General features: G+C 42.8%; 1 protein-coding gene across 5 annotated transcripts in view; it reads right to left on the bottom strand.

Moving 5' to 3' along the window:
• The window catches only part of MYO5A (myosin VA), a 231,956-nt gene that overhangs the window by 129,357 nt on the left and 79,556 nt on the right, over positions 1-23,043 (bottom strand). For all 5 annotated transcript variants that reach the window (XM_073568412.1, XM_073568411.1, XM_073568413.1 and 2 more), the window contains exons 2-5: positions 17,046-17,156; positions 13,536-13,707; positions 12,459-12,603; positions 8,120-8,276 (exon numbers count right to left, since the gene is read on the bottom strand). In XM_073568412.1, coding sequence (XP_073424513.1) covers positions 8,120-8,276; positions 12,459-12,603; positions 13,536-13,707; positions 17,046-17,156 — 585 coding nt within the window. The remainder of the gene's footprint in view (positions 1-8,119; positions 8,277-12,458; positions 12,604-13,535; positions 13,708-17,045; positions 17,157-23,043) is intronic.

Genomic DNA, 23,043 nt, shown 5'->3' with positions numbered 1-23,043 from the left:
TTTTTTTTTTTTTCCAGCAAACTTTGGAATTTTTTTTTACCACTTAGATAAAAGAGAACCTATACATGTTTGGTGTCTATGAACTCGTAATGACCTGGAGAATCAATGGCAGATCAGTTTTACCATTTAGTGAACCTAGCAAAAAAGACAAACAAAAAACTAGTGTAGGATTGCATTTTTTTGCAATTTCACCGCACTTGGAATTTTTTTCCAGTTTTCGAGTTCACAAAATGCTCAAACCAATGATGTTGCTCAAAAGTACAACTCGTCCCGCAAAAAGTAAGCCCTGACATGGCCATATTGATGGAAAAAATAAAAAAAGTTATGGTTCTGGGAAGAAGGGGAGCGAAAAATGAAAACACAAAACCGAAAAAAGCTCCAGTCATTAAGGGGTTAAGTACGGTACATAGTGATATATATAGGGTTAATCTGCCTGAAAATGGTGTTAAAATCATGTTAAACTGCTTTACTGGAGAAGCGGCTACAGGGAGAAAATTAACATATCAGCTTGTTTCCAGTCATGGAGGCGATGCAGGGAGCAGTTACAGTAACTGCAAATTACAATGTGAGCTTGGATGTAATCACTCCCCGGCACTGATTGACAGTCTACACCGCAGAGTGCGCATGCAAAGCGCACTGTCAATCAACGTACCAAGGAGAGATTTCACAAATAATGGAGAAAAGACACGCCGCTCTGCTACTATTATAATGTTGCAGGAATATGGCATGAAACAAATAATGAAGATAAGGAAAGGGATAAATATTTGTCAAGACTTAAATATAAGATGTACAGTATAGTGAAGATAAGAGGAGTATTCTAGGTTAACATGAGCATGGCATGATGGCAGTCAGCACCCTCCTGCCTACAGACATGAGACCGGATTAGGACTTCTCTTCCCACATATTTCTTGGCTTGCACGTAAAAAAACAGAATAAAAGACATTATTCTCCATGGCAGTTCAGTACAAGAGAAGGTAGTGTCCTTGCGCTTGTACCCAGCTGCCATGTGATGAGGTATTTTTAGGTTGATGCCTTTGTACAAAGTCCTCTCCTACACCCAGGAGGATATAAATATTTTATTGTCTGTGGGAACCTGGGAAAAGATGCACGAGTGTTCACATAAATGAAAAGAGCAATCATTTCCAGGCCCCTTTATTGACCAGGTTAATGGTGGTCACTGACCCGGCGAGTGTGATGCATTGCTTACAACCAGCACTTAGGTGGAGAAGGGTCAAAAGAATGAGCCATTGCTGAAAACTGGGACTGCCGCACAGGGTGACACGTGTGACTGCCGCACAGGGTGAAGCGTGGGGCATCTATGATCGAAACCAGAGTGTCTCCACGGCACCTACACACAATGTTAGCCCTGTGCCTTATTAGATTCATACAACAAAAGTAGTGATGTGCATCGTGGCTTCTACGTGTAAAATAAGCCAATCTATCCTGTGTCTACTAGTTTTCTATATGCTCCATGTATAGGCCTGGTTTCCTGACACCAGGATTAGGAACGGAAGGTTGAGGAGACCTGTTGTGCAAACTATAAACTTTATTATTATTTTTATTATAGCGTCATATATTCCGTGGCGCTTTGCATGTGAGGAGGGGTATACATAATAAATACAAGTACAATAATCTTAAATGATACAAGTCACGACGGGAACAGGAGGAGAGAGGACCCTGCCCGCGAGGGCTCACAATCTACAAGGGATGTGTGATAATACAATAGGCGAGGGTAGAGCAGGTCGCGCAGCGGTTTGGTCGATCAGTGGTTACTGCAGGTTGTAGGCTTGTCGGAACTTGATCCATTCTGTCATTTTCCAAGAATTAATGTAACACAAACGTGGGCCAGGCTCTGACCAACGTTGTCACTGCCCAAACATGGCCAGCAACAAACTAAGGCTAGTTTCACATTTGCGTTTAAGGCCGCAGCGTCAGCCTGCGCACGGCCACCGCTAGGCCCCTACCCCTGCCGTGCATCCGCCAGTAGCTCCGCCTACGGGCACATGACGCTGCATGCGTCCTGCGTCCCCTATCTTTAGCACTGGGGACGCAGGCCGTGCGCAGGTATGCGTTTGGCGGCGCATGCGTTCTTTTGACGCTGCGCCAAGTGCACCAAATTGCAACCTGTTGCGTTTGGGGGTGGTCGGCGCAGCGTCAATAGGACGCATGCGCCGCCAAACGCATACCTGCGCACGGCCTGCATCCCCAGTGCTCAAGATAGGGGACGCAGGACGCATGCAGCGTCATGCGTCCGTAGGCGGAGCTACTGGCAGAGGCGCGGCAGGGGCGGGGCTTAGCGGCGGCCGTGCGCAGCCCGACGCTGCGGCCGTAAAATGCTAATGTGAAACAAGCCTTACAGCTGTATAAAAGAGCAAATAATGGCACCGGCATTGTGAGGAAATAATATAATGCAGTTTAAAGAGGACCGGTCACCAGGTCAAATGTGGCCTGTTTTTACTCTTATTTTATTCCCATTGCTCCCTGGATTATTCCATTTTTTTAATCTGCCATACAGTTCCAGAGATATTTTCACTTAGTGCTGCTTTTTATGGTCTTCACTAAAAGGGCGTAGGCTCATGGGATTCTCTGGGGGTGTCTTTAGGCTGTATCCTTTCTCTGTGTTAGCTAACCCTCCGCAGCCATGGCCCAACTCCTGCCACCACCAAACACCCCGATCTACCAGCCGGGAGCCCGCAGCATCTCCTGCCTCCACCTGCAGTGACCCTGCCTTCTGGGACCCAGCTCCACCACTGCTGACCTCCAGGTAAGAGGATTATAACATGCACCATTTTATTAAAAAACATTTTTTTTCCTATTTACCTCCCCAAAATTTGAGGTTCGTCTTATAATCCGCAAAACATGGTAATTCATCCAGACCTGTGGCAAACAATTTTCATTACCGAGCTGTCGCTTTTGTCTTACCCCTCTTCCAAGAGCCATTCATTCATTTTTCCATAGACATAGGCGTATGAGGGCTTTTTTTTTGCTAAACAAGTTGCAATTTTCAATAACTACATTCACTTTACTAAACAATATACAGAAAAATGCGAAAATTCCAAGTTAGGTGAAATGGTGAACAAACTTAACTCCACTAATGTTATTTTTTTTTTTGTGCTGTCATTAAAGTGTTCATTGTGCAATTAAATTGATCCGCCAATGTGACTTTACTGCTCAGTATGATTACAGCGATATTAAAACTTGTGTAGTCTTTATTGGTTTTAATTTTTTGTTATATTTAAGTGGTAAAACCCATTCAGACTGTGTCCTACTGAGCCTTCAGGGGTCACGTAAACGTTTTAAAAACTTTTCTGTTACAGAGGAACTTACTTTGTGGGCTTTCTGCACCACTAGTATTTTTAGTACTTTACACCTTTTTATTTAAGTGTAATGCTGCTCATTTTGGTTTGCTAACATTTTCATTTGAATCAATTTGAGGTACATAAAACATACTTTTATCACTTTATTGGATTTTTTTAGGGCAGTGCAGTGATTGAAAAAAGGCCATTCTGGAGGGTGAATCTTTTCTCTTTATCACATTCACCATACAGGCTAATTCATCTTAATTCATTTTGATAGACTGAACCTTTAAGAACAGGGCGATACACAATATACTTTTTTTTTTTTTTATTATTTCTTTACCAGCCAAAAAAGGGGATAATTCAAATTTGAATTTTTTTTTTAGATTTTTAAAAATCTTAAAATTTTTACTTTATTTTGTAGTCCCTAAATGGAATTAAATCTGTGTTTGATCGCAACAGCAACATGAGGAAGTATAAACAGAATGAAAAGCCAGAATGTAAAAACACCAAACGTCTCCTTGAATTGTGCAAGTTAGAGAGGATCATATCTTATGTCCACTTGTTCTGCACAGCACAAAGCACCATGTATTCGGGCTGTGATTGACATCTCCGATCAGTCTTTCACCCCTTGAGAAACTGGTCATGAGACAGTGTTTACCAGCTGTAGTCCATCTCAAGAGCGCAGCAGAAAAATCATTTTCACACAAGAATGAAAGTACCGTATATACTCATGTATAACAACCCAATATAAGCAGAGGCACCTAATTTTGCCATGAAAAACTGGGGAAACTTATTGACTCGAGTATAAGCCGGGTATGCTTGTCCCCCCTTCCCTATCGTTGTATACATGGCTCCACCTTCCCTATCTTCGTATGCATGGCTTCCCCAGCCCTGTCCTTGTATGCATGGCTCCTTATCCCCTGTCCTTATATGCATGGTTCCTATAAAAAAAAAAAAAAATTAAAAAAAAAAAAAAACACAACAGCCTACTTACCTTCCCTGCGTGCCCTTGCTGCATCTCATTCTGGCGCCAGCAGCAACTCCGGCCAGGCGACCACGTGGCCCCGTCCGTTAATGTAATAAATATTCACTCCATGCCTATGGGAGTGGAGAGGCATGAATATTCATTTCATTAATGAGCGGGGCAACTTGATCACTCGGCCGGAAAAGCTGCTGGCGCCTGAACGAATGAGATGCACGCATGGAAGGTAAGAAGGATGTATGCAGGAAGCCGGCGGCTGCAACTGCGCACGGTAAGGCTAGTTTCACATTAACGTTTGTTAGCGCAGCGCTTCGTGCACAATAGAAACACATGCAAAAACCGCATCATGCATTTTGCATGCTGTTTGCTTTTTCAGGCACATGCGTTTTAACCAGTTTCTAGCCATGTTAACTCTTAAAAACGCATGCGTTCCCATAGACTGTAATGTGATTTTTTTTTTGGCGCATTCCGTGCGCATGCGTTGTTTTGTTTTTTTTTACATAGGTTGAATGGACCAAAAATGCAACAGGTTGCGTACGGCGCGCCTAGGCGCACACTACGAAAAACTGCATGCGCACGAAAACGCATACAAACGTTAGACCATGCGACCCCATGTAAAACATAGGGGAGCATGGACACGCACGATGCGCTGCGCTAAAGAACGCTAGTGTGAAACCAGCCTAAGAGAAATGAATATTCACTGCCAGCGCAGTGAATATTCATTTCTCTTTAATAGCGTGCACAGACTTTAGCAGCAGCCGCCGGCTCCTGCCTCCTGTGACCCGCTGCTCTTTTGCTCCCCCACCGCCTTTCTGGGACAATGACACGTGTATAAGCAGAGGGGGGGGGGGGGGGTTGAGCATTAAGAAATGTGTTGAAAAACTTGGCTTATACACGACTATATACGGTAACTATTTTCTCTGGGCCGGGCCAATGAATGATTTTTAAATGTAAAGAAGAAAAGAAAAAAAAAAAACTTCTAGTGAAACAGCGATATATAACCGCTATAACCAGTCTGGCTGCAAAAATGATGTGTAAAGCCTAGATTACAGCATTATCAAAATGTCTGGATTTAAAAAGGATTTTTACCCAAATATTTGAACAGTGGCCAAAGTTTGGTAATTACATATTTCTATATACAGAAATATGGCAATTTTTTATTTGCTGTGGTGGTCATTGATAAAACGAAGTGCAACAACTGTCTTTTCTGTATTCAACCACTAACCAAGTGATAAATTACCATGGACTTTAAAAGGCAAAACAGAAAACCAACATCACTGCCCTCCCAATGTCACTTTGGCACAACTGGATATAAATTAAGCAATATAAATTAACAGCTCAAATAACGAAATAGCTAAATTATTCCGCAACTCAAAAAAACTTGGGAACCAGTCACACCTACCATTGTATAGCATCTGGTTTTTTTTTTGTTTTTTGTTTTACAAAAGTCTGTAAATGTCTGGAAAGTGAGGAAACCAATTGCTGGGGTTTGGGAGCGGAATATTGCCAATATTGCCCATTCTTGTCTGATGTAGGATCCTAGCTGCTCAACAGTTTTTTGTTTTTTTTTTAGGACTGCAGGCAACTGGTCCATCACCAGAACTCCTCTTCTACAAAGCCATGCTGTTGTGATGGATGCAATATTGTGTTGGTGAAATATACAATGTCTTCCCTGAAATAGACGTCGTCTGGATGCGAACATACATTGTTCTAAAACTTCTATATAATGCTCAGCATTGACACTGCATTTCAAGATGCAAGCTGCCCATGCCATAGGGATTCATGCAACCCCACAACATCAGATACATGTGCAAGGGATTGATTTTGCCAGGAGAAGATCAAAGCTTTGGAATGGCCAAACCATAGCGCAGTCCTGAATCCAATGGAAAATCAGTGAGGACCTGAAGAAGGCACGTTACAAAGGAGAAGCCCTCACCATCGGACAGATCTGGAGCTACTGTAAGGAAGAGTGGGCAAAGATGGCCAATTCTAGATGTACCATGCTATTAGACACCTACCCACTGAATGCTATCATAAATTCCAAGGGTATTTCAACAAGGTATTAGTTTAAGGATGTATATACAGTATATGCAACTACAGTATTTTAGTTCATTTTTCTTTTTCCATCCGAAAAGATTTTAATTGAAATTGCACAGAATATGGGTGACACTAAAAATGTGAACAAGGTTCTGTAATGATTGTTGATATGATTTTTATTTGCGAGACAAAAACCTAACATTTTAACAGGGGTGTGCAGATATTTTATATCCACGGTATATGTCAAATATTACATTTTGAGCAGAAGGCTTCAACTAAGAAAAAGAAAATGCCTCTATGCAGTTCTGTCAATTTGGAATAATATTATCTTCTAAATGTCATCACTACCCCGAGCTCTCCAGTGCTGGTCTCTGCCTTGAAATGTGCAGAGACCAGAAGGCAAACAGTGCAACATTTTTAATGAAACCAATTAGCAAGAATTAATCTTAGACGCATACACATGCATTTAGAAGAACTAAAAAAAAAAAAATCCTCAATTAGACTAATGCCAGCCAAACCAGCTGAGATCAGTTGGACCAGCAGACAGTCTACAGTGCATAGAGGAAAGAACGATCCGGCCAGTTGGATTTCCAACGTCTGATCCTTTTGATCTTTGGGACTCAGGGAAGTCTGACAGCGGTTCTCTTACTGTACCCATGATTCCTCGGCCGTATGGGAGAACTGGGGGTGGAGTCAGCTGCTGGCCAAACCAACATTTAAAGAAGAATTTGGCACTCCAATATTCAATGCTGAAATTATATATTTATTGCACATGGAAAACACAAGGAGGATCCACTAAAAAGTTGATGTTTCAGCCTACAAATGGCCTTCCACAGAACAGATGTGGGATCAAATGTGAACAGCAACTGCTGTGAGTCGGTGAAGCCTTTAGTGAAGTAAAGAGACCACGGCTGCAGGGAAAAGCACAACAACATTTAGCCGGCAGCTATCAAATGTGTCTAGGGGGTCTCTGGCCATCACCAACAATGATGCTCTTGATCATATAAACCCAGAAATGTCCTGGGAAAGTGAGATCACCAAACAGGAGCTGACCTATTTTGGACATGTTGGGGGACAAACTCACTAAAAAGGGAGATGCTACTCTGAATGGTCAATGGTGAAAGGAATCCAGGAAGACCAAAAGTCCCTTGGCTGGATACCATCAACTATGACACAGGAATGAACAACAAGCAATTGAAACAAACCGATGAAAACAGAGCAGTGTGACGAGAACTGGCCTACAGAGTATCCAAGGGTCGAGCACGACTGAACGGGGAGAATCAGACATTTATGGGGAATACATGGAATATGGCAGACAAATATTTTCCATATGCTCCCCTATGTGCATCAAGGACAGTATAGAAAAGCTACATTTTAATTAAGCATCTCAAACGTTTCAGGTTTTAATTGCATACAATAACTACTGCGCAGTCACCCACAACCAGAGGCGGTCAGGACTGCAGTTATTCTTCAACACAGGAAATTAATGCAATTTCTCATTAACATGTAGCAGTGTGTAGCGAGGTTTCGGCAGTGAGGACAGTGCCGGGTGACAGCCCGTATCTAGCTCTGCTCAGCAAGACCTCAAAATGCTAATTAATGATTAATGGAATACACAGCATACACCCCACAGAAATCAGCCGTTCTCAAATCACTCAGCACTAATGCACGGAGAACAACTCTTGCCCATCTTTGAGTCCTCCCACAGACATTCAGTTTACATGGTGATAGGATATTTCAGTGTTCATGCCATCATGGGTTAATCAGACAATTTGAGTAGCCAGACATAGAAGTCACCTACCTCCATGATTGGATTGGAAGCCAGCACCTTTTCTTCCACATTAGCTTCACTTTCAGACCCACTGACTGTGGCAAAATACCTCATTGCATATTTAGCAGACACCGTCTTTCCAGCTCCAGATTCCCCACTGACAATGATGGACTGATTTCTCTCATCCCTGTGAGACATAATCAAACATCATGACACTGTGCTGCAGAAATGTTCAGGTCTGTAGTAAGTTAAGTCTAAGGTGTCACTCAGTAAGAAATGAATGGTAAAAGCAGAAGCAAAAAGCAACGTACAACAGTATGTACATACAATTTACACTGGGCTGCTGATAACAGAGGACAAAAGCTCAGGCTCTCAGCTGGTATGGTTGGGCATAGGTACAACACCATGAAGTATATCTTATATATACAGTATATATTTTTAGATCTTCATTCGTCTATCACAACACAACTAAGTGAGCAAAACATCAATACAATAGTGATTGAAAAGGAGACTTGTAAATATTGGGTTATGTCCTAGAGGGTGTAATAATAATAAATAATTTTATTTCTATAGCGCCGACATATTCCGCAGCACTTTACATTACAGAGGGGACTTGTACAGACAATAGACATTACAGCATAACAATAATCACATAGATCATAACAGATACCAAGAGGAATGAGGGCCCTGCTCGCAAGCTTACATGGCCGCACAAAACCCACTCATACAATAAAAGACTTGACACAGAAAAACTTGGCAGAAAATGGCCGTGCTGTTTATTAGGGTTACAAAAATAACTTTTAATAAATTAACTCCATAAATATATACCACCATAAAATCACCATACTCCAAATAACAACACCAATCCACCCAATACCTGGGCGATTTCCCCACAAGAAACAACACGACTAAAATAAAAAACGTCAAATTAACGGGAGGGTGGGAGGGATCTTCTTTCTTCAGATGCTGACGTAATGCCACACAGAGATAAGCACGGGCTATTTATAGAAAACACAATAAGCCCGCCAAAATGCCACAACCAATCAATATTCAAATAGAATTGGGCGCCAAGAACTGGTTAAACCAGTTCTAGCTTGTTTATATTTACATAGCTTCACCTGACTGAGCCTTAATGACCTTCAATTGACCCAATATTAACCCCATCAAAACAGAAGGTTATACATAAAACGAGGGGTCTATGTGGCCATGAGTCCCCCCCTTTATTTTCTTTTGGCCAACGGGGGGGGGGCTAACAATCTATGAGGGAAAAAGGGGAGACACGAAAGGTGGGTGGTAACAATTGCCCTGATTGTATGGACCAGCCATAATGTTAAGTGTGTAACAGTACAGACACAGAGGGCTAATAGATGCCTAAAGCATGTGGGAACATGATGCGGGGAACCTGGTTATGGTAAAACTTTTGACTGTGCCACACAGGGATAGTTAGGTTAATGTGCTGAAGTGGTAGGCCATAAATGCGTTTTTAGGGCACGCTTAAAATTGTAGAGATTGGGGACTAGTCGTATTGACCTGGGAAGTGCTTTCCAAAGAATTGGCGCAGCACGTGTATAGTCTTGGAGATGGGAGTGGGAGGTTCTGATTAATGAGGATGCTAACCTCAGGTCATCAGCAGAACTGAGGGCACAGGTAGGGTGGTAGACTGAGACGAGGGAGGAGATGTAGGGTGGTGCCGAGCCATGGAGTGCTTTGTGGGTGAGGGTAATAAGTTTGTACTGGATTCTGGAGTGGATGGGTAGCCAGTGTAATGACTGGCACACGGTAGAGGCATCGGTGTAACGATTGGCGAGGAATATGATCCTGGCTGCAGCATTCAAGACAGATTGGAGGGGGGAGAGTTTGGTAAGAGGGAGACAGATTAGAAGAGAGTTACAATAGTCCAGACGAGAATGAATAAGAGAAACATTAAGTTTTTGGGGAGTCAAAAGTAAGAAAAGGGCGAATTCTAGAAATACTTTTGAGGTGCAGATAACAAGAGCGAGCCAGTGATCTGATATGGGGGGCGTAAAATAATCATAGGAAATTAGCTTTATTTTATTTTGAAATTATGCATTTTGGGGTTCTACCTCTTCTTCACATAGATGAGCTAATGCTTGAAGAAAAAATTGGACACGTTATCAAGATCCACTAAGGCTTGAAAGGGTATGTCTGGTATAAAGCTGCAAGTCTGCAGTCACACTATTACATTGCAGTCTAAGAGGTAAGTGACTTGGGATACAAGCCAAATCAGAATCTCAATTTGCAGATTGTATCCTAAGTCATATTACAAGACTCGGTCGCTACTACCAATAGGTGGCGCTGTAGAGTAAAAGTCCTCTTTCTTTCTGAAGAGGCAATTTGCATATTATTACATTGCACAAACTTTGGGAGGATTTTCTGGTGCCAGCGCCAGGAGCGGGCGGCGATGTGACCGCAAGTATGTGATGTGCATACTCCCAGCCACATTCCAACTAGACTATTTCTGGCCTCGCTCAATACACTTACATGCACATCTAGTTGGATTGTGGCAGGAGTATGCATATCCCATACCTCCAGTCACGTTTCCGCTGTTCCCGGCGCCGACACTGGAGAATCCTCAGTGTTGATTTATAGAGGGACTGCAGACTTGTAGTTTCAGTCCAGACAAACTCGTTAAGAAAAAAATTCATAATTTGAGGAATTCTAAAATCTGTTTTGCATGTAGCTGGTCAGACAATATTCAATACATTTTGGGGCAAACCTTATTTGTACAGGTAACCATGCTCAGATTAAACCCATTTTTTAATAGTGGTAAGAGAAGTATAAAAATCACAAAAAGTAGCATATTTTGCAGCAAAAACAATCTGCGCAAAAAACTTGAAACATTTTACAACAAAAAAAAAACCCCACAAAAAAAATAGAACAGTGCCAGGTATCCTGTATGGTCTCACGGAACCAGGGGCATCAGGTTTTCGGAGTGTATGGTAATTATTCGAGGATTCCATCATAGATGTGCAGGTCACAAAATCAGCCGGTTTCACACGTCCATGAAATGTGGAGCATGCGCTCATGCCAATACCGGGCACGACCGCCGGTTCTGACTGCCTCATATAAGCCTATGGCACTGCGATCCCAGCACAGGCCGGGTTTACAGATGTGTGAATGAGCCTTCAGGTTACACATAGGAATGTCAGTGTGAGGAGTGCCTTCAGTGACGCAAGGATATAATCTGTCACCACTGTTAGGTTTTAGCAACTAAATGGTTAAATCCTCCAGATTTTTATTACTCAGAGGGCGAGACATTAACACTTTCCTGTCTGGCTCACTGGTCTAGAACATCATCATCCATAGTGCAGTGCTATCAAAGCTGAGCCCCTGATGATTCATTACCGGAGCTGGCAGTAACAAGCAGGGCTGTGGCAGCACAACATGGCATGCAGCCCAAGGGTGCAGCTAGAGAGTTATTCCCCCCAGATCATACACATACACTGTCGGGACCTATTCAATCTGTAGAGATCCTTTAAGTTATCATTTTATACAGAAATTATAAGAATGGGTCAAATCTACGTGATCCTACAATGGAGAGGTCGAGGGGCCGGAGAGCATAAACCTTCCATGAATAAGAGGGCTCAGGTCTGAACCTCGGTTTTGTGCTGAATACAGCACCGACAGAGAATACCCTTGATGTGATGCGCTCAGTTAACAGTTATGCTATAGGCATGGAAATCCATGGAAATATGCTACGTATTAATTTCTGGAGATGCTTCATGTATCTAAGCAACTAATCCATTTAATATTTCATATATATGATGTTGAGAAAGCTTAGCAAGCAATCACCCAGCCATCATCTATTGCTTCCTCATCAACATTATATAGTCCTACTTCTACAAGAAGCAGGAGAGAGCAGAAAGCATAGAATTTCTGCCAGCCCGCTCCACCAGCACCCTGCATTTCAAGATGGAGGATGGTACCAAAACAAATCTGTTTATTTACCAACAATCTGGTACCTCTGTCCCCCCCAAAGCTCCTGATAATTTGATGATGAAGAAACAGTGACCCAGAAATAGTGTAATTCACACTTTTTTTTTTTTAAGAGCAGAGATGAGGGGAAGGAACACACTTTACAGATGATTTTTTAGGATGGCAGGGCATGGGTGTCCTGGAAAACTATAAATTATATTGAAAAAAGCCAGGCACATTCACAGTCTAGCATCCTACATTTTGAGACCCGGAATCTGATGTGACCATAAGTCTATTGTTAACCAATGCGAATGCACAGAATAACCTGTGTATAAAACCCGCGTGTGGTACCATTTTCACAAAAAAAATAGGAAAAAAAAATAAACACAATAATAAAATATTAACAAACATTTTAAATGTCACTGAAACAAACCTGGCCATTTGCTTATATGCTTCTTCAGCCACTGCAAAAATATGAGGATCCATGTCTCCCATATTCTGCCCACTGTACGCATTGATGATATCGGCTCCATAGATGGGCAATTGTTCATAAGGATTTATGGCAACAAGGACAATGCCTGAGGGGAAAAAAATAAATCACAAAACCAAAATGTGAAAAATACACCATTATGGGCAAGTCGCCTGAAGTGTAAATGACCTCATCAGTCATGCGACTGTGCAATGAATGACAAAGATACATGAAAGTGATGACACATAAGTAATTCTGCCCTTCAAGTCATAACCACAAATATTGTAAAAAATATACAGAAAAAAGTACACTAAAATGTGAAAACATAGGTATAGATAGAGGCACTATATAGCTTAGAGGGTCATGTCACCAAAACAGGAACCCTTGATGTGCCAGAACAGACAGATGGTCTGACAAGCCAGGCATACCCATCAGATGAATGTTGACTGAACATGCTTGCCATCCAATTTCCGAACACAAATGTTGGGGGAAAAAAGGATCAGACATGCTGCATTTCAATATACCCAATCATTTTATTCTTGAAAGATAAGCTGCCACCGGATGCGTCTGGCAGTGGTTTAGTCTGCTCTCCCTACTGAAAACAATAGCTGTCATTGGAAAACTCGAAATGTAAAGTGTATGGCCAATCTCTGACTCTGATGGACCCAACATGGTTTAAACCATCAAGTATCTTAGTTGTCAGACACAGGGTACAGTTAGAATAACAATAACACCTTGTTATCTGACCCACATAAGAGCTTTCCTGGTGCAGCATCTACAACGAGTGACTTTATGAGGATCGAGGACATGGAAGCATCATCACACAATGAAGTTCTCATAAAGATGTGACCCAGGCTTGTAAGAGCACAGCTAGACTTAGTCATCTCATCCACACATGCTTTTACAGCCATGGAAAGACATCACCAGAAGATGAGAGGGCACATATTATGGTCTGTCACCCACGACTTTCAATAAATAACAGAACATAAAGCTGAAACAAGCACTTCATCAAGAAGGAAAAATGGAGCTGCGTGCACTCACCGCAATATGTGTAAATGAGTTTGGAGTCTATAAAGCGGACTTTGAGGTTGTGCAGGACGGCTGGTTCATGGAGATAACTCAGGGCCGTGAGATCATTCTCCCCAACAAGGATATCAGGATTTCTCAACGGTGGCAGCTCCTTTGATTTGACATCTAGACGATATTCTAGTCTCTATGAAACAAAATTAGGAACATTTTAATAAAAACTCTGAAGAGAGGACAGAGACCAGTAGGCAGCAATGTAAGAAAGCATTGAGGGTGCAATCAAGCCTTTTGCCGTCTACCCAACTAGAATAATCACATCACCCCATAATAACACAGGGCGCTACCTACACTTCCACCAGAAGCTAGCCGAAAGGACATAGGAAATTACATATGCTAGTTATAAGGTGAGCATTAGATATGGTCGGACATCTTGACGTTCGGGTCCAGTGCATTCGACTGAACAGTTACAAAAAGTTCGGGTACCAGAACAGTACCCAGATTCTATTCACTTGATTGGGGGGGGCCCAAACATCCAATGTTTGTCATGTGCATTGCAGTGCTGCAAACACCGCATCTGATCGGCGGTAAAATCCAAAGAAATGCCACCTCACACCATTACTGACCCAATGCCAAACCGGTCATGCTGAAGGATGTTGCAGGCAGCAGATCACTCTCCACGGAGTCACGAGACTCTTTCATGTCTGTCACATGTGCTCAGTGTGAACCTGCTTTCATCTGTGAAGAGCACATGGTGCCAGTGGCGAATTTGCCAATCCTAGTGTTCTGTGGCGAATGTCAAGAGTCCTGCATGGTGTTGGGCTGTGAACACAACACCCATCTGTGGACGTCGGGCCCTCAGATCATCCTCATGGAGTCGGTTTCTAACCATTTGTGCAGACACATGCACATTTGTGGCCTGCTGAAGGTCATTTTGCAGGGCTCTGGCAGTGCTTCTCCTGTTCCTCCTTGCACAAAGACGGAGGTAGCAGTCCTGCTGCTGCCCTCCTACGGCCCCCTACACATCTTCTGGTGTACTGGCCTGTCTCCTGGTAGCGCCTCCAGCCTCTGGACACTACGCTGACAGACACAGGAAACCTTCTTGCCACAGCTCGCATTGGTATGCCATCCTGGATGAGCTGCACTACCTGAGCCACTTGTGTGGGTTGTACAGTCCGTCTCATGCTACCACGTGTGAAAGCACAATCAACATTCAAAAGTGACCAAAACATCAGCCAGAAAGCACTGGTACAGAGCTGTGGTCTGTGGTCCCCACCTGGAGAACCACTCCTTTATTCCATCTGTTGTCTATTCCATCAGTGTTGCTTCCTAAGTTGACAGTTTGATTTCACAGAAGTTTGATTTACTTGGAGTTATATTCTGTTGTTTAAGTGTTCCCTTTATTTTTTTGAGCAGTGTATTTGTGGGGTTGACGTCCCCTTTGTATTGTCCGGTGACATCATGCCCACAAATTAGTAATGGAGAAGCATCTATAAGACACCTATCCATTACTAATCCTATAGTTGTATTGTAAATAAAAACATAGCTAGAATAAAGTCCTTTACTTGAAAGAAAAAAAGTAAAAAAGTGTTTATATTTAAAATTAACAAAACACAGCTATACTCACCTAACGCCTAACTCCACTGAGTCCCTCATTTCCAGTAAGAAAACAAAAATATAAAACAATATCCCTCACCTATCTGCTGTTCTGTCCCACGCCGTAATCCATTTCTGGGGGCTAAACACTATTTAACCTTGATGGTGCCAAGATGCGATCATTCAGGCTGAGAACCACTGGTGACTGAACTGCTGCGAGTACAGCCTCAGTGACTGGTGGTGACGTCATTGAGGTTACGTCCGGTCACTGAGGCTGCATTCCCAGCCGGGCTCAACTGCTCAACTGCTGTGACCTCATCACTTTCACACCAGAAAAATTTACCACTGGGTTGCATCATCTAACAACGCCTCCCTCAGCTCTGCCTACAACCTTACTAGTGCACTCAGATCCACTAATGATCTATAGCCCCCATACAATTCAGATAGCTGATCAAGTCATTCAGCCAGGAGCTACCTCGCTTAACTCTCCCATACTCTACCAATCCTGCCGTGTTCTCCGAGAGCCACTGTCAGACATCTCTGGTGGTTTGTCTACTAGGGAACAAAAGGATCTGCAGTCTGGAATCCGAGATCTTGGAAGCTTCACTCGCGCCATGTCATCATCTATCTAGGGAGAGTCGGAAGCTCCCATTCACATTAGACTGTTGATAGGTTCATCCGCCATAAGTCTAATATGTATGAGAGCATTTAAAAAAAATAAATCAGTCACTATGTCAAAATTGGACAGTTTTTGCTCTTTTATCCCAATGGTCCTTGGAGTAATCGCTTTGTTTGCTGAATTTTTCAAATCCACTATGGAGTTCCAGAGATATGGGTCTTTTTATTTTGTGATAATTTTTATGTTCTTTACTATACAGAGGCATGGGTCACTGGATTCTCTGGGGGGAGTGTGGGTGTCTTCAGCCTGCCCGGCACTGCTACCCTGTGATCCACTCCCTCTTTGTAATGACAAAAATTATTACTAAATAAAAAGGCCCATATGTCTGGAGCAGTATGAAGAATTGAAAAAAAGGTAGGATACTTGGCGGAGCAGAGGGAATAAAGTAAGAGCAAAAACTGGCCACTTTTGATCTTGTGACAGGTCCTGTAATTCATCCATTTCACAACATCCAATTTGTGTTTTCTCCTCCCCTTTGTTCAAGAGCCATAACTTTTATTTTTCTGTTTCCATAGTCGTATGAGGGCTTTTTATTTGCCAAATGAATTGTACCTTTGAACGACATTCATTTTATCATGTGATGCACTGAAAAGCATGAAAAAAAATTCCAAGTGTGTTGAAATTGCAAAAAAAAAAAAAAGTGAAATGTTTTTGTTTTTATTTACCTTGAGCACTATAAACCTGACCTGGCAATATGGCAGGACCATAAAGTCCAAGTATATTTTACTATTTTTGATGCTCCTAATTCCTCGGAGACTGTACGCTGTAATGTCTCATTTTGTCTGTACGCGTTCCCTGAATGCTTAAGGGCTGTGGAATATGTTGGTGCCATGTATAACGATTACATGCAGCGTACTGACATTTTGTACAAAGTAACTCAACTAATGTATTTATGGAACTGAACAGAGTAAAAAAGATAAAGAGGAGCAACAGATGCTTTTATCAATAGGAGAATGGACTTACGGTATCTACATAGCAGAGACCAGAGAAAATAGCCACAAGGAACGCCGAATCTAAAAGGACAGGCCATAAAAAGTAGGACAGCTGAAGGGTATGGTTTACATACGGGCAGAATAAATCCCTTATGTTATATTAAGATAAAAACCATCAGGACTGGAAGATGGCAGAAATAAGCACATTCCCTAATGCACGACAGACACTTCTCACACATCACAGCTAATAATCAGAACTAGTCATCCGATAATGCTCCATCACATCCAAGATGGCATCTCAGTGACTGTGCTTAACCATACCGTGCCTTCCTCGAGCTGTAGGTGGAGAACTGTGTCCCCTGGCTTGTAATCTTTCTGAATCTCGGCCGATTTCCAAACGTCTTCTGGATCGGGGATCCATACCCTGCCATGCTGAAATAATACAAAGATATTATTTAGGACCCAGTTAGAAACATTCAGATTTGTTTATTTTAAGATTAATACCTTGGTTATGTCTATTAGAAGCTCTTAATGCTATGAAACCATTAGAGATTATTAAAGGGTTATTCCGAACATTGAAAGCCATCAATTACTGATCCAGAGACCGGGGCATTGTCCTTGGCTTTCTAAGGCAGTCCCATAGAAAATGAATGGAGCGGCGGTGCACAAGGAGCCGACACTTAATTCAGACGCGGCATTTCAGAGCCTTGTTTTCGGCAGCCCCTGTGGATAAGGGATAACTTCAATGTTGGGAAATAACCCTTCGAGGAAAGCACTTTTTATTTTATCTTATATTCAATTCTATGGCACAACACCAAGAAGCCACAAGGAATCTGCTGACGAGACGTCTGTCTGATCGATGCACAAGAAGCTGCAGAGCTGCTCATTCTTGGCTCGATGATGACACGAAGCTTTGCTTCCAGCACCCAATACAAAAATAACCGTACAAACACATAACGCCTCTCAAGAGCCGCATCATCACAGAGAACTATTCCGTTGTGACGATTAAATGAAGATATGTGCAGGTAGACACAACCATGATATGCCAGCTCTGCTCTACTTAATCAGACTTTTGTAAGATACAGGAATCTGCACAATGACGGGGTCCATGACGGTGTACTGGGTGGCGTGTTTACGAGAACTTAGGGGAACTGAATGTCCGATTATCTCCTGGTATAAACATGTCATTATTACAGGACAAATGAGCAAACCATTTATTCATTGGATGACTGGATAGTTTATGCCGTCAAACAAATCGGTATAGACCGCACATAGTCTTGTGTAAACAGGGGAACATGCTGTATGGGGATAGACCGATTGTATTGTGCTAGTTATTAGTAATTTGCAGAACAACAAAAACTGGCCAGTATACGAAAGCCGATCAGCTTTTACTGTATATACATATCAGCACTAGTTAACGGGCTAAAATCAGCCCGTCCAAACCTGTGAGGAATTATTACACAACAATCAGGTGCAGGCAGTTAGAGGATGTGCACATGATAAGGAAACGCTGCGGGTTGGACGCTACGTACTTGTGAAGCGTCCAGATGTTACGGCACAGTGGATGGGATTTCCAGAAATCCCATGCCCACGGTGCATCCAGAGACACCCACGGCTCACCCACGGAAACGGACATACAACGCGTCTTTCCAAACCGCAGCATGTCTATCTTGCAGAGGCGTGAGCCTCTGCAAGATACATTTCACCCGTGCAAAGTACTGAATGCAGGGATTCCGTACGGTTCAATGAACACATGCGGATTCACCTGCGTTCAATAGGAGGCAGCACTTTGGACGCCACAGACATGTGCTGCGCACATACTCTAGCAGCTGCAAGAGGGGGTCCAAAATGTAGACGAAACTGGCTGAGAAGCAATCATTTCATTACTTCTCCTTCCTATCCTGTAAAGGGATCAGACGAACAATCATACCTTATAACAGTGACATAACTGGACCGGTAATGCAGGCTCTAAACACACAATAATAATTCCACCATTACATAATGCTGCACAATGCCCTTCTCCACCTCAGTTCACATTTACACAGCGCTCTACACCAGGCATTGGTAAGAGTTTCTCTAAGAGTTTCACATCACATTTAACCCTACGTTCAGTGGTTTTGTGGGGTCTCACATCCAAAATCCCCGTAAAACGGGTGAAAATTTATGCAAGCAAAGCCAAAGTTAAGGCTCCAACAGAATTTATTTACTGTGGACGTCTGACAGCGGCGGTCTAGAGGTTATACCGGCAGAAGTATTTACCACCATGGATAGCACTGCGCAAAAGGTGCTTTGAAGCTGAATATTTCCGCCTTTGCATTGCATAGGGTCAAACACGCACCTACATCAACAGCATAAATTGGACGTCAATCCCACAGCTGCAGAAGTATTTTTTAAATCTCGTACAGATCGCTTGCAGCAGTTTTCCTCAAATGACTAAACTTAGGAACTTAGCCTAAATGTCCAAACTAAACTAAAGCATTCAGCGCAATGAAGCAGGCGGACACCCTTTGGACTCCATTCTGGTGGTGTGCTTGCTTTTAGGTGGGTGCAAAAGCACAGTTTACCAAGGTGCCTCTATAGGAATCTCATTTTTGGGGGTTTTAGATGAACCAGAAACCAACTCCATGCTTAGCATAGAGCACAGAATAAAGGTGAACTAAGGCTAACTAGCACAGAACAAGTCGACTAATTGCTTCTTATATTTTAAGAGGAGAAAAGCAGCGTGTAGATGTAAATGTGTCTGAGGAGCTCAGCTCCACCACATATAGAAGAGAAACCGCTCAATCCTCAGGAACATTTGTCACAAGACAGAACTGTCACAACTTGCTGATATGTCACTATATTCACAGTTGGGTAGATCACAATCTTATCACGAATTATATAAATACAGCATACAAAGAGAGAAAACTACCGTGTCTATTTTAATTACCAAAGCGTTTGCTGGGAGTATTATAATGGCCGCTATTTATTCTTTTATTACTAATAATAGATTTGAAAACAATCATAACATTCATTTTTCTAATTTGTTTTTATCATATGACTAGCGGAAGAGCCCAGCATTGCCAGGGCATAGTATCTGACTGTGGCTAGTTATAACAAATAATACGGCAGTTAAGGCGCCTTATTCCTCAAGCACATCATGCTCCTTTTTAGAAAGCCTCCTCCTGCATCTCACGCTCCTCCTTTCTACACAGCATTTTTCTGCAGCACAGCTTTTATATACACACAGTGGCAGTAAGTGTCACCGGGTAGACAGCGCTGCCCCGTCCTAGATGCAAGATCCTGGGCAGCTAAAGGACCTGTGATGATGTCACGACCATGTGACCAGTCACGTTGTGAGCAGGTAGCGGGATGCAGTAACGGACAAGAGGCAGACCAAGGGTTAACAAGGGGTTTAATTAACAGGATACTCCTCGCAGGGAGATATTTAAATGAGGGGGAGAGCTCTTCCCTAATTTAGAGAATACTTCTAAGGGGGTTTTAACCAATAGGGGAAGATAATATAAATTATACACTTATCACGTTGGACTCCAATCACAGAAGTGCCCCTCTCTTTAACTGGAGCCACTTGGAATGAGCCACAACGGGGATCTGTTACAGTCCTGTAGAAAATGGGGGAAGCTTTTCTGTCATTGAGAATGTCCTCTTGTGGTCCTGACGGTGTCGATGTCCTCTATAATACTGGCGATGACAGTGTCTTCTTTCTATCCGGATGATGGCGATGATTGCCAGGGGTTCTAGCACTGGCCCCAACGGATGCAGGGAAAAAGGGAGGGTAGACTCTTCCCTCAGCGGTGAGAATCCTTGTACTATCGAGGCATGGGATACGGTCCCGACACAGTTCACAATGGCCTGTTCGGTCTGCTGTGTTGTACCATTGAGCACCGGTATCCCTTAGGCTAGGTTCACATTGCGTTAGGGCATCCGTTTAACGGATGTATACCCCTCCGTTAAACGGATGCGCTAACGCTGATGTCATTTTTGACATCTTTAGTGACCTAGCACTAACGGTATGCGTTAACACATGGTAGCGCTAAGGTACCATGCGCTACCATGCGTTAGCCCATACAGTTCTATGCACAGCAAACAGGTCCGTTTGCTGTGCGTTACTGCCAAAGCACCCAAAAACGCTGCATGCAGCGTTCGAGGGTGCGTCATGAATTAACGCATACTTGCTAACGCATGCCTATTTTGGCATGTGTTAGGATGCACTACATTCATTGCAGGCAATGGCGGTGTTAACAGATCCGTTACATAGTGTTAGTGCCGCTATGTAACGGATCCATCAGCACATTGCCCCCCAACGCAATGTGAACCCAGCCTTACAGACCTTGCATTCCCCCGATCAGTACCGTCGGCCGAGTTGCAGTCTCGTTAAGGTCCTTGATGTAGGCGGGGACAGCGGTACATGTGGTGTGTCAGCGGGACCCGTCGGTCGGTTCCTACCAGCGCGTACTCTCGTCCCTGGCTTCTCTTAGCTCCACCCCTCACCTCAAAGCTGAATTTACCTCACAGGACTGACGCGCGCTCAGCGTCCCCGCCTCCAGTTTTAATTTCTGTGTGCGCATTTTTTGCCTGCTTAGCCATGCCCCCTTTTCTCAAGCACAGGGAACATCCAGTTACTCTAAGCGCTCCCCCCTGTAACTTAGGTGACAGACCCGACGGTTTTGGAACCATTATGGATGAGACAAGCTTGGCTTGCTTCTTCTCCTTACAACGTGCTTGTAGAAGTGTCAGCTTGTGTCTCAGAGCAGGGTCTTATATCACATCATTGGAGGAAGTATAGTAACCCTGTATACATGGGATCAGAAGATCCCTGCAGTAGAGCTGCATGGGCAATGTATGTAAGGCCAAGCTGTGCGCCACAACTGTTGTCCGGTGTCCCTGGACCAGGGGCTCTTTCCCTGTGGCTATGTGGGGTGGGCGTGGCTTGATAGAATATATTCTATATATATACACACACACGGTATATATCTATACAGTATATATATTATACATACATATATATATATATATATATATATATATATATATATACACACACACATACACACACATATACATACATACACATACACACCAGGGCTGTGGAGTCGGTAAGCCACAGTTGCGACTCCGACTCCTGGATTTTATCAGGCACCGGCTCCGACTCCTTCATAAATGGCCAATTCATAACAACAAATTTACTGTTGTAAAATATTAAACATCGTGCTTATTCAGTTTCTCACCATCATATAAGTAATCAGACCACTTAGAGCAAAAACTACATTTATTAGAATACAATTAGAATATAGCAAATAACTTTTATAAACTTTTCTAAACTGTAAGTAAATATGCAATAAACACTTTTATGCAGTTAATAAGAAGAAATCTATAAATTTGTCCTCAGAAAAAGTATTGCCTCTGTCAGATCCTCCTTCATGGATGCCCTCAAATCTGATCTAATTATTATGAGAGCAGAGAACAACCTCTCTACACTAACTTGTGTTGGTGGCAAAGCAGTAACCACTCGGGCAACATCTCTGACAATGTCAGGATACAGAGGAATCGCTTGTTGCACTGTTATTTTTGATGAACGGTCAAATTTCTCAATTTCTTTTAGTGCACATGAAAAATTCTGCTGAAATGTACTGGCTGTGTTCCTTGATGGGGATGACTCTTCTTCTATGCGGGAACGCTTTGCACGGTCCTTGTGATCCAAATATTTTTCGAAATTAAATTCTTCATCAGTTGATGAGGGTGAAGATGTGGCAGGACGACCAAATTCTTCTTGTTCCTCCTGACTGTTCTGCAACCCTTTCATCCTTACTGCTATTTCAAACAGAGCTTCTTTTCCTTTACTTAGCTGTTGATCATCTAGAAGAATCCGATGCATTGGGTCTACATAAACAGCTGCCAAAAGAATGTTATTTTGTAATAGTAGCTCCTCTCTCCGTTTCATTGATGTAGCAATGCCACTTGCAATTAACCCTCCTCTTTGGGACAGGCGAAACATCAGGTTCTTCCACTCCTTTAAGAAAATATCTGGAGTTAAGTCCTCTGCTTGTAATTTTTTAGTCATTGTAAATGGGTGCTCTAGCAATTTTTCCAGCTCAGTCACCTGATTTTCATTTAGCGTCAGTTGAGGGTTAGCCATGTCTACAAGAAAGGTTTTCAGTTCAACCAAGCGCTGAATCATTAAGTACTGCCCCATCGTGTGGCTTGATCAATAATTGCCCCTTTTCCAGCACGTCTCTTCAAAATTGAGTCAACTTTAGGGGTTCTGGCAACAGTAGCCAATTTTCTCACCTTGCCAATCAGTGCAGCAGCATGTCCTTCT

This window comes from Dendrobates tinctorius, unplaced genomic scaffold (genome assembly GCF_039654945.1).
Source record: "Dendrobates tinctorius isolate UK_male_01 unplaced genomic scaffold, ASM3965494v1 ptg000022l, whole genome shotgun sequence".
Lineage (NCBI taxonomy): Eukaryota > Metazoa > Chordata > Amphibia > Anura > Dendrobatidae > Dendrobates > Dendrobates tinctorius.
Note: the sequence above shows the minus strand (reverse complement) of the source record. Positions and strands in the feature narration are given on the sequence as shown.